The sequence below is a fragment of the Pleurodeles waltl genome, chromosome 10, assembly GCF_031143425.1.
Source record: "Pleurodeles waltl isolate 20211129_DDA chromosome 10, aPleWal1.hap1.20221129, whole genome shotgun sequence".
Classification (NCBI taxonomy): Eukaryota; Metazoa; Chordata; class Amphibia; order Caudata; family Salamandridae; genus Pleurodeles; species Pleurodeles waltl.
In genome coordinates, this window is record NC_090449.1 from 401549614 (window position 1) to 401562778 (window position 13165).

Genomic DNA, 13165 nt, shown 5'->3' on the forward strand with positions numbered 1-13165 from the left:
AGCAGACTAAAAGCTCTTTTGTTTCAAACACATTGTGCTTACATCTGCCTGCAAGACCTATGATCTCCAAGTGGTGAGGTCATCTGCAGAGATACAGTCCCTCTTAAATACCAACTTTCCTAGACATTTCGGTGAATTCATTGGGCAATTTTTTACTGCCTCGAACTCCGCTGGGATTGTGCATTTCTTTAAAGCTAGTGGTTCTGGTTTGGTCAGCACCTTTTCCTCTATATTCGGCATTATACCTTCAGCCATACACTCTATTTTCTCGAGTGTTTTCGGGGGATTCTTTGCCACTAATTGGCATTATTCTACTGTTGCTATTCTTTCTTCACAATGGCTGCACCATCTCAACAAGGAGGAACGATGGAGCTTCCACCAGCCAAACCTTGTCGTGAACGCATGATGCAGGACTTTGGAGCAACTCTCCTGGAAGAGCTGGAGTGCATCTGGTCTCTGTCATTCAGACCATGTTTAAACTGTTCACTGCTTGTGAACAGTAGGGACAAACAAGTAGTGGTGCCCTTTCGAGCCTCCACCAGAAGTATGTCTGGTTACGCAGTGCATACCTTTTTGGACGCTGATCTGATAATGTTCTCACTGAGGATTCATTACCAGACATTCACTTTGAGGTTGTGTTTGTTGCAGGAAGCTTCTTATGAGTTGCCCTTTGAGGATCAAGTGGCTCTTGGTGCTACAACATCTGGTACAGCAGGGGATTCTGCAGCCTCACCTGGAGCTAAGGCAATGGAACATGAGTGCTCTCTCACCTTCTTTGTCAACAAATTGGTTTCATTAACATCTGCCCAAGTGGGGTTTTCCCTGGATTCCATTACAATCGATGAAATGGGCAATTTTCTAAAGGACCATGATTACCGTTGAACTGCTGACATTTGACATTATATTTATTGATTGATTTGTTTTTTAATTCTAATTTGGCCCTCATTTTGGTCTGTTTGCTTGTCAACAAAGACATTTTATTGTACACATTTTAGACTTGATTTTAAGGTTATAGATGTAGAAATAGCAGTTTTGCTTTAGGCTTGATTAGGGACCTCTACACTTTAAACCGAGAATGTGGAGGATGTCATAAGGTTACTTTAGCTGTTACAAAGGCACATTATTTTAGCTTGGGCCTGTAACTTGTGCCCTTTCACTCCAAGCCGTGCATTTGTAGTCTTCCTATTATTTGAACAAAAGCTTTATTTTAGCGTAGATGTTATTATTTTATCAGCTTGTTCTTTCACACAGAATTCTGTTATTCGTTTCTCTGCACGACATTTTTATTCTGTGCTTCGTTCAAGGCTGAATGTGATAAGTTACTGTCAGCACAAAGTGTTCATCATGTCCCCAACTCTCATACATGGAATAATACATGTTTTCATGTCTGGGCAGTTTTCTTAGAACATCAAATGTTTTATTATAAAACACCTCACTCCCCCCCACACGATAGAGGGGAATTCCAACCAGTTGCCATCACAATCTGCGCATCGCCTTTGCAGTTTCTGCTGAGACCTTTCACCTTCTCGGCTTCTATGTGGGAGGACTCTCAGTAGACCAACAGACCTCTTCTTTACCTACAAACACAGGGATGGGGGCCAGGTTCCTCCCAGGGGACCTGTTGGGCAGATTTGGGCTTTAACTGCCATGCTCCTGTATGGAATCTTAGTAGTGCAGGTTAGGATTCTAGAACCACTGTTGTGACAGTATGGTTGGACTTTTCTTATGGTTCACTTTCTCTGTCAGTGCCTTGCTTTTATTATGTTTCATCATCCTTATAATCAAAATACATGCATTTTTACATAGAATGCAGTTGATCCGATAAAATGTATTGAATCTAGTCCTGCTTCTGTTTTGCCTTTTTGTGAGACATGTATAACGGAGAGAATGGGATAAGATCTGTTCCCCCATGATTTCCCTGAGAAATTTAGCTGTCATGTGAAGGGTGGCCACAAGTCACCTTTACTCTCAGGTACTGGTGCGGAGGTGATAAATGGCCGACATTTGTCACACCTCGCAGGATCAGACTCAGTTTCTCGCTCTCAGTGATGCCGACACCCAAGTCCAGCAGTCTTGTTACCTTAAGACCTAACGGGTTCAGGTCTTGTCTACCTTAGACCAAGTAGGCTGGTTGGCAGCGTCGGACTTGCAAGATGCCTATTTCCACATTCCCATCCAGCCTACCCACAGTTCAAAGTGCTCCTATTTGGCCCCTCGGGTGTTCACCAAGGTGATGGCAATGGTCACAGCTCATCTGCGGAGGTTAGGGTGCCAGTCTCCCCTATCTCGACGACTGGCTGGTGAAGGCACCTCCACTGTAGCAACATACCAAAGTCACACGTGACTCCTTCTCAGACGCTCTATCATGGGAGCAGGTCTGGACACAATGCAGTTTCAGCAATATCCTCCCAAGCTGCAAGTCCAGGATATTTGGGCTGTAATACTGATGTTTCAGCCTCTGTCCTAGATATCGGTGAGAATGACTGTGAGGCTGCTGAACCTCTTGACCTCCTGCATCCCGTTGGTGCTGGTGAATCATGCCAGATGGCATATGCAGGCGCTGCAGTGGAACCTGAAGTTTCAATGGGGGAAGCATCAGGGGAATCTCCAACATTGCCCGGATCTGGAAAGATAACTGCAGAAAACCTGCAGTGGTAGTTGACAAACTGTTATTGGGTCAAAGGCAGTCTGCTCTCCCTTACCCAACCAGATCTGACCGTAGTGACAGAGGCGTCACTCCTGGGGTGGGTTGGCGATAGGCTAGCATTGAAAGCATTTCTTCCCTCTGTCAAGGGGAAGTTAGTGCAGCTATTCAGGCAATACAACTGCCATGTGGTACTGCAACAAGCAGGGTGAGGTGGGGTTGTGGCTCTTTGTCAAGAGGCCCTGCGTTGCTGGACATGGCTGGAATAGCAGGGCATAGCCCTGGTGGTTCAGCACCTGGCAGGTTCTCTAAATGCCAGGGCGGATGAACTCTGCCATCAATACCTGGCAGATTACGTTTGGCATCTCCATTCAGCGGTGGCACAAGGACACTTTCAGCACTGCGGAGAGACTTGTTTAGAACTGCCTGCATCCGAAAATAATGTGCAGTGTCAGCAGTTTTGCGCGTTGGAGTTTCAAAGGCGGCTATCACTTGCAGACTCTTCATTGCGAGTGGAGTTCTGTCCTCCTGGACGCCTTTCTGCCACTTCTACCCAGAGTTCTCAAGAAGATCAGGAAAGACCAGGCCCAAGCAGTCCTTATGGCACAGGACTGGACACGGAGAGTCTGGTATCCCGATCTTCTGAGAAGGACTATTGATCCTCCCATCAGGCTGCCCCTTGGGGAGGATTTTCTGTCACAGCAGCAGGGGAGGGTCCTATACCCAAAACTGTCAACTCTCCACCTTCTTACGTGGAGATTGAACTGTGACAATTGACAGACTTCGACCTTCCTCCCGAACTCTGTAATGTTATTCTGGCCGCTCAGCGTCCCTCCACCAAGATGGTGTATGCCTGCTCTTTGCAAGTTTGTTTTATACTCTACAGAAAAGTCTATCAACCCTCTTTCTGATATTCTTCTCTTCATTCGTACGCTTGCATGGTAGGGCTCTGCTCCAGGTACACTTAAGGGTTATCTCTCTGCTCTGTCTGCCTCCCTGCAGCTGTCTGACCAACTCCCTTTACTTTTTTTTTTTTTAAATATATTTTTATTAACATTTTTATTAACATTAACAATTTGCTGTCATACACGTGTTATTCATGTCATGACAGACATCGGCCACCGTTCTGTTCCCCCTCACCCGTGTGTATATCCTATTGCATTATTGCAAATAATATTAGTTGCTTCGTATTATATCCTCTGTCATTATTTCAGGATTTTACCTACTACGAACTCGGTCTATTGGGGTCACACGAGCATAAATAAATTTCGTATGCGCGCCACATTGTCATTTTTACTACAATGTCCACGTGGCAGTCTTTAACTAACAATAAACAAAAACTTTACTTGATGGTGCCATTGCGAGTAAGTGAGGCCGGGTGCAGGAGTGGTTCGCTTTACTTCTCCACCAGTTCGCAGGTTGTGCCTCTCCTATCTTCCCAGGTGGTGCTAACTCAGGGATGGTCTCACGCCTTTTCCATATGTTGTGCTCCGACAGATAAGCTATTGCTGCCATCTCTCTTATCACACTCCCATTCCTGCCATTCTTTCTTCCTCCTCTGCTGATGGCTCTTTACCCATCACTATACGATTCCATTTCATCAGTACTTCCTCCCATGCTGGCGCGATAGGAGTCTGTCTGAGACCACGCGCCTCCTCGCTAATCAGAACCTGTAACTCTGCCCTCGGCCATTTCGTTACATCCTGTCTCCATACCTTCAGTGGGGGGCTATTGGGCGACTTCCAGCCCAATGTAATCAACCTCCTGTAAAGGACCAGGGTTAGGTCCAGAAATCGACCCTTCACCGTCCCCCGCGGGAGTCCTGTTCCAAGACCCAGGAGGCACACAGTCGGAGCCAGGGTCAGTTCCATGTCAAATAACTTATTCAGGTCAGTCAGTACCTCTCCCCAACCTTGCTGGAGTTCAGGGCATCTCCACACCATATGATCGAAGTCTGCGTCTGTGTCATCACATCTGGGGCATGACCTTGGGCCGCCGCCATATATTAAGGATAAGCGGTGTGGGGTAAGGTACGTTCTGTGTATATAATTGTATTGGATGTATCTTAGTCGTGTGTTTCGAGAGCTCGCCCGTGGGTACGCCAAGACCCTCTTCCATTCCGCGTCTGTTAAGTCCCTGCTCACTGCCCTTTCCCATTTCTCCCTCTGTGATTGAAGTGGGTCCAAAGCGTGCTCATTTTGGGCCCGGTATAATTTAGTAATTAGGTGGGCCTCGTCCCCTGATACTAATAGGAGATGTAATACCTGGTGGGTAGGGGGTTCCACATTAACCGTCTCCCAGTGTTCCCTCAGATTGTGCAACAACCTCTGATATTAGAGGAATTGCCCTTGCGGCACCCCATTACCCTCCGCTAGGTCAGCAAAGGATCTCTGCACCCCATCTCTAAATAGGACCCCCACTGTCTCCACTCCCGCTTTTTCCCAGGCTCCTAACCTGGTGCCCATCCAGTTTCTCTCCTCGACTCCCAACATCAGTGCCGACAATGGCAGAGCAGGAGAATAGGGTGGTCCCACTCCCACCCGTCTCGTGCATCTCTTCCAGCACGACGCAGCGACCCTCGTCATGGGACTGTCTGCTTGGTGTGCCATCCGCCAGTTTATCAAACGTGCAATAATCGGATCCATACCCTTCACTCCGTTGACGGCGCATCTGTCCAGATGACCCTCTCCGGTGAACCACCTAGATACCCATTGTAGCTGGGATGCCAGATAATAGGATTCAAAGTCTGGTGCTCCTAGGCCCCCGATTGAGCCGGTCTACAAAGAATGGAGAGCGATGTGCGCCTGCGGCCTTCGTCCCAAATGAGCTCCCGAAGCAGGGTGTTCAACTCGCAGAACCAAGCTGATGGAATCAGCAGCGGCAAGTTAGCGAAATAATAAAGGAGACAAGGTAGCATAATCATTTTGGCTAATGATATTCTGGCCCTTATTGACAGTTTCAAGGAACACCAAAACCCAACAGATGCCCTCAAGGAGCGGAGTGCCCTCCCGATGTTGCCGTCCCGAAGGTCCCCCGCTTCATAGAACACCTGTATGCCCAGGTACTTGAAGATGCGGGGTGCCCAAATCATGTCCTCCGGGCACGAGGAGGGGCGTTCACAGTTTGGCAGCATGGGGAAGATAAATGTTTTGCGGCCCGACAGGGTTCCAAAATGTTCTAAGTTCCGCAGGGCCCAGGGGAGTCCGGACTCTCCGTCCCTAAGATAGATGAGAATATTGTCAACGTACAACGAGATGACATGCTCTGATTGCCCCCATTCCACTCCTCTGCCAACTCCGTCAGTCCGCATCCTGGCGGCCAGCGGTTAGATGGCCAGGGCGAATAATAGTGGGGACAAAGGGCAACCTTGCCTGGTTCCCCTATGTATGGGCTAAGTCTCAGACACCATCCTTCCCTTCTTGACCCTTGCCAGCGGAGCCCCATACAATAGATCCACTCATTTTACCCATCCCTCCCCCATGCCCGTCCGTAGCATCACCGCCCTCAGGTAGTCCCATCTAACCGAGTCAAAGGCTTTCTCGAAGTCCACTGCTAGTAACACTCCCGATGGGGGTCTCTTCTCTATGGGCATATGTAAGATGGCGAATAGCCGTCTGACATTCAGGGAGGTGCTGCGGTTCTGAACAAATCTGTTCTGGTCTGCGTGCACTAGAGTGAGTATACAGTGGAGCAGTCGGTTGGCCAGAATCTTACTAAGGATTTTGAAATCGCTGTTCAGCATTTATAAGGGGCGAAAGTCAGCAACCAATGCTTCTCTAGATTTCAATTTGGGTAGAGGGACCACCAGTGCCTCTCTAAGCGAGTCTGGTAACCTGCTGCGTTGTAGTGCCTCTGTGAACATCTCCACCAATTGTGGAGTCAACAGTGTTGCGTACTTTTTGTAAAAGTCCATTGGGAGGCCGTCTGTCCCCGGCGTCTTCCCTGGTGCTAGCTGCGTGATGGCCTCCTGCACTTCTTCCGCTGTCACCAGCCCTCCCAGTCTGTCACGTTCCTCATGCGCCAGGGCAATCAGAGGGAACCGATGTAAGAAACCATCAAGTTCCTCTGTCCTAAGCTCGCCTGGGCTCCTATACAGATGGGTATAGTAGTCTTTAAAAGCGTTATTTATAGGTCCCGGCCTACTTCTCTGTACCCCCTCCCAGTCTTGCACGCTCGTGATCAGTTCATTATCCCCTCCTGGCCGTACCAACCACGCCAGCATCCTGCCTGATCTGCCCTCCTCGGATTGCAGTGAGGCTAGATATTTTTGCATATTATGGCACCGTAGCTGTTCCTCAACCTGGGTATGGGACCTCCTTACTTGGTCGTACTCCTCTAGTTCTGGCCCCTCCCCGCCCCTTCTTCGTTCCCCTTCGTGTAATTTCTTCTCGAGATTGGTCAACTCCCGCTCCAATGTACGTCCCAGACAATAAACCCCTCGTCACCACTTTAAGCGTTTCCCACTCTGTGGACCTAGAGGAGGTAGTCCCCTTGTTAATTTTAATATGATCGGCCAGGTATAAACGGAGGGCGTCCCTGTATGCTTGATCTTCTAGTGTGGCCGGGGTCAGCCTCCACATGGGGGGGGGGGGGCTGTCTTCGGACACCCTCCACGTAATCAGTAGCGGGCTATGATTGGATAGGGTACGTCCAAGATATTCAGAGTGGGTCACTCCCCGCACCAAGTTTGCTGTGCACACCACTCTGTCTATCCTGGTGTGCACTCGGTGAAGACCTGAGTAGTCTTTCTCAGAAGGGTGCTGTTCTCGCCACGCGTCCACTAGGTCCCAGCAGTCCAACCACTCTCCCAATCTCTTGGATACCGTATGTGTTGCCGCCACTGACACCGGTGGGGTGGAGCGATCCATATCCACGTCTAGAATGCTATTAAAGTTCCCCCCCCCCACCCCCTATTAACATTTCTCCTGTCTGCTGTTGGGTGAGGTGACTCGATAGGTGTGTCATGAAGGTGGCCTGATCCTGATTGGGAGCATAGATACTACCTAGGACAATCTGGGTACCATGAAGCTTCCCATCCACTATCACAAATCGGCCTTCACGATCTATGTTGGTTGAGACTACCTCAAAAGGAACCCCAGCCCGGACCCAAATCAGCACACCCCGTGCGTATGCGGAGTATTCAGTGGCAAACACCTGCCCGCTCCACCTGCGTCTCAGTTTCTCTGCTTCTCCTACCGCCAAGTGGGTCTCTTGTATCATCGCCACCTGGATACCCCTTCTCTTTAAATAGGACAATATTCTATGCCTTTTGGCTGGTAACCCCATCCCCCTTATGTTCCATGTTATGAAGTTATACTCCGCCATGCTGGTATGTCATAAGCATTGCAGTCTTTCCATCCCACCCAGGCGGTCGGACCCCTCCTGGATCTTATCACGTATCTTACATAGTCACACCACTTCTTCTCAGGCACCATCAAAACTTGTAAACGTAAAACCCAACTCCCCCTCCCCAGGGCGCCTCTCCAACAGTAGGTTGCCCAGAAAACTGTGCAACAGTGCAACGTGTTCATCAGTTTAGTGTTAGTTCTCGCCAGTCTGACGGAATGGTGAGAATCCGGTTGGGGGTGGCGTGCTCCGAGGGCCCCTGGCTCATGCAAGTCTCCTTACCTCGGGGCCAACTTTTTCGTTCAGCTATCAGAGTTCATCTGCTGTTTGCTGGGTCACTCTCGGGGCTCGGGCCGAGCACCCCGAGCCCCCCACGGAGGACACCGCTGTGTCGTCTGATTCTCCTCCGGAACCCTCTGGTGGGGACGCCTCTCCACTCATGGAGGCCGCTGCCTCCAGGGCCACTTTCTTCCCCATCTCCCTCTGTGCCTGGGTCGGTGCCTCGCGACGGCGGTTTCTGCTCGTTCGAGCACAAAAAAGGGAGTCAATCTGTTGAGTGCCACAACTGTGCACAGCCACTCCTCAAGGAAATCCACCATGTTTGAGCCCTCCGCTCCCTCCAGAAGGCCCACAACCTGTACATTATTCCTACGGTTTCTTCCCTCTGCGTCTTCAGCCCTTTGTTCTAGTCGTGTTAGGTTCATCACCGTAGCTGTTAGGTCTTTCTGTTCCGGTGCTAATACCGCAAGGGTGGACTCCGTTTCCTTGACTCTGTCGGCCAGTTTTTGGTGATCCGCCTTCAAGAGTCCTACTTCGACTGTGACTTGGTTAATACCGTGCCGCAATGCTGTTTTTGTGTCCTTAATTGCACTCAGGATTTTGTCCAGGGTAACCTGCACTTTAGATTGTGGAGGATCCTGGGGTTCCACACCCCCTCGTTCCATGACCGGTGCTCGATCCATGGCTTTACCCTTGTGCCTATTCTTGGAAGACATCGGGGGTGTTGTAGCTCGGGCCAGCAAGGTTAAAGCCTGGGGCTGCCGGCTGCTTCAGTTCCCCTCTCGCCTAATATTTTGGTGTCAACGCCGTCTCTTTCCCGCCCCGTTTGGGCGTTGTTCTCCCTGGGTGCAGTTATACCAAGTTCACAGGTCCCCGCCGCCAGCAGGCCATGTGCCCTTCAGGGCCAGAAAATCAACAGAGCCTCCTCTCCTCGGTCCCCCTGGGCCAGTCAAGGGGCCCGCACCACCGCCTCCCCGCCTCTGCGGGGCGAGAGACTATGCCCAGAGGGGTCTCCCTCTCGTATTCTGGGGCTTCTCACCTCCCTTCCTCTGCCGCCGCTTCCGGCCGCCATGCAGTTTCTCCGCCCTATGTTCTGCTGGGGGGCGCAGTATCAGTCCCTTGATGGCACGGGCAGTGGGGGGGGGGGGACTCACCCTCCACGTTTCTTCGTGTGATCAATGTTATTGCTTCTTTATTTTCCTTATTTTCTTTTTTATTTTCCTCTGTTTTATTTATTGTTTTTTCTTGTTTTATTTATATTATATTTTTCCTTTCTTTTTCCCCCCTTCTCCTTCTGTCCAAAATCAGGGGCACTCCACTGATTCCAATGCGGGGTCTCCTCAACCCCTCTGGACTCCGCCCGGGCCACCAATGCTTTCTCCTTATTCTTCAGAGGCTCCGGCTTCCTATTCTGGGCCTCACCAGTGGCGCGCACGGGAAATCCTCTCGGCTCCCCCTCTCCTCGGCGGCCTGTCCTCGCGGAGCACCGCTCGCACCAATGCTCCGGTAGAGCACCAGATCCCTCGAAGTGGGTCCGGAGCCGCCTACCTCCCAGGTGGTGCGCCCGGCAGTCCAGGACCGTCCCGCACTGGCGCACTCAGTTATGGCAGTCCCCGGTCTCCGCGAGGGGCACCAGGCCGCCGCCGTCTCGCACCAGCTCCAGACAAGGCTCTCGGGCGCTCCAGGCAGGGTTCCCGGCTCCCCGCAAGGCCAACAACTCCACACCCACGGCGGCAGCACGGATAGCCCCTAGGTCGGGGTTGTTTCTCCGGATAACTCGTGGGCCCCTCCGGAGCTAGAGACTTATGCGGCCACCATTTTCAGCTGCTCGGCCACGCCCCCGTCCAACTCCCTTTACTTAAGTCCCCTATTGTAAATAGGTTTCTCAAAAGGCTTGTACATATATTTCCCCCGTTGCCCTTTATCATGCCTCAGTGGGACCTTAATTTTGTTCTCACCTACCTCACGTGTGCTCTCTTTGAGATGCTGCACAATTGTCCCCTCTGGCTGCTTACCATCAAGACATCCTTTCTAGTGGCAATAACATCTGCTAGAAAGGTGAGTGAGCTGCAGGCTTTGTCTGGGGAAAAAAGTAAAATAGGGAGGTTTGGAGAACAAAGCGGTACTTTGCAGTAGGGCCTCTTTCCTTCCAAAAGTTGTGACCCCATTCTGTTTGGGACAGTCCCCCTGCCCAAGTTTTACACTCTTCCACATCCCTCTAAAGAAAAGGCGCAAGAGGAGGAGGCTGTCTGGACCCAAAAAGAGCGTTGTTGTTCTACCTTGACAGTACAAAAGAGTTCCGGATGGATGACAAACTCTTTATGGGATATGTTGGAGCAAAGAAAAGTCGGACGGTACAGAAGCAAACCACTTCACACTGGGTTGTTCTCTGAATTCAAGTTTGCTACATCCTGGCCAGGAAACAGCTTCTAGAGGGCCTAAGGGCCCATTTCACCAGAGAAAAAGCTGTAAGCACGGGGTTGGAATACAAAAATCAAAAAAGGATGCACAGTTCCACAATGGAAGTGATTGATTTCAACCCAATTTAGGGGAAATCAACCGGTCCCTGGAAGTATCCAAACTCAGGAACAATAGCCCTCACTCAGCATTCGGTAACATGCTTAATCTTCAGGCTTTGCTCCTCGTCAGGCCAACACTGCAGTGCCTGATGGGCCCCTCGAGGGGTCTCTTTACTGGAGATCATTTAAAGATTATTGCCGGTGGTGAATGCAGTAATGTGGGATTGGTGAGGTAAACTGTTAAAATTGTCTAGGGGGGGACCATATAATAGAATGTTTATTAAGGATATGGGCCTCTGTCAAGAAATTCAAGGGAAAGTAAGAATATCTATTTTTCGTTACTTGTATGTAATGGCTTGTGTTGAAAAAAACTTTCATTTAGGTATCTAGTATGTAGAGGACAGGGCTGGGAATTCCTACACTGCCTGAAATGGAAAGGTCAACATGTTTCTCGCTAAGTTAGTCTACAAAGATCTAAATGCGACCAAAAAAGATCATACCTAATCCTCACTGTTACAATAAACTAAATTAATTATGTGGAACAGGAGCCTAAGAAAAGGTTGTTAAACGTACCATAGTCTAATAACACAAAGTGCAAAACAATATGTGCCAATGAAATTCAAACCACACTAGTAGAAACACCTAGTGATGTTCTCTAAAACCGTGAAAATGTGTAGATTTACATGTCTAGATATAAAAAACTAAAATAGAAAGATGCTTACCCTCCTAAAATTCAAGGACCCCAAAGGGATAGCGACGGGCATGCATGATCCAGCAAATGTAATAATCATTCATGGAGTCAAAGGCAAAGGTTACAGTCATTGGGATGTCTAATTGACTATCTCATAGGATTGTATTAATAATAAGCTACCCATCTGTGTGTATATATACAGTAATCCATAAATTAGTATATAAGGGACTGACACCTAATGATGTTAGATACTATCCCTACAATGTAGAGACTCCCATCTGTTAATGCACTGGGACATAAATATGTACTGACATTAGTAGTATAGTGGACCAAGGTAAGGGTTCTCTAGGTTCTTTATAATGGTAGGTACCCATGTAAGTAAATGAAAGACTGACAGGCCCTGTCATATGGAATACAGATATAAAAAGTCTGTTGAGATACTAATACTGGCAAGGGTGGAAAAGTCAGATAAATGTCTGTAGTCAACCTTCACCTGAAAAAAGGGTAAATAACAGCACCCACTAAGTTTTAATTAGCAAACATATATCACGGAATCTCGTAGTGTTAGATGTTTCCAATGTTGGCACCTGGATTCCCAGTCCTGTACATCTTTCAGGCAGTCCCTGCACACATTGCCCAAACACTACTGCCTGGACAGTCGGGTCCAAAGAGATGGACATTTTGCCCATTCGGTCATACAGGATTTTTTTTTTTTTTTAGGTTAGAAAAATGTTTCTGCATCTATTCTCAGGTAAGGAATCTGCAGTTAGAAGTCTCTATCAGGTGAACGTTACCTTCGGTAACACATTATCTGATAGAGACAATAGCTAGCTGCAGATTCCCTAAAGGCACATTGATGCCTCCCCGCTCTGCGGACAGATTTCTTGGGTTAGGGAAGATCTCTTTCAGTTCCCTGGTTTGGAGACACAAATGTCAGTACACATCATGGCTTTGCGCTCCTGCAGTGGAAAGTCGTGAAAAGTAACTGACTTCAGCACACCTGGGTGGTGCCCATATAGATGACCCTGATGTCACTTCCAGCACCAATGATGCCACATGGAACTGAACGACCCAGCTGACAGCACACAGGGGTGTACTGCTCACTCAAAAATCTTCCGGATCCAGCCTGACGTCTGGGAAATTCAAAGTTAAGGAATCTGCAGCTACATGTTGTCTCTACTAGATAATGTGTTACCAAAGGTAAGTAATTTGTTCTTCCTTACTGCAAGACTATGCTGAGCTTCGATATTCCTCATATTCCTACATCTTATATTACATTTAAGAGCTCAGTTTAATTAATACTTACTGCAAGCTGTTTAAGAAATGAAATTCTGTTATCTCCTTGCCAAGAACTGAACAGCTAATGAAAATCACAGCAGCCCAATGAAGCACTCTGTTCTTTGCCATTTACTGACACTGTCACACTCCTGATATTTGCTTACCTATATGTTCTTGTACTTTCAGGGACAAGACAGCAGATTAACGTGCCCAGTTATCAATATGTCCACACATGCTCAGCAAGAGGTGCAGATTACTGATAGCTTTCAGGTAAAATATAGCTCTGTTATATGCGTGCTCTTCAAATCCTTGACAAAAGCAGCTTGATTTGTTGTCTGATGAAGTTGACACTGAATGAGTAAATCGCCAGAATATTCAGGCATTGATATATGTACTGTTGAAAACCTT

At 48.6% G+C, this 13165-nt stretch overlaps 1 protein-coding gene across 2 annotated transcripts in view; it reads left to right on the forward strand.

The window, feature by feature from the left end:
- The window catches only part of CRAMP1 (cramped chromatin regulator homolog 1), a 982369-nt gene that overhangs the window by 785085 nt on the left and 184119 nt on the right, over positions 1-13165 (forward strand). For both annotated transcript variants that reach the window (XM_069210635.1, XM_069210634.1), the window contains exon 17: positions 12944-13027. In XM_069210635.1, coding sequence (XP_069066736.1) covers positions 12944-13027 — 84 coding nt within the window. The remainder of the gene's footprint in view (positions 1-12943; positions 13028-13165) is intronic.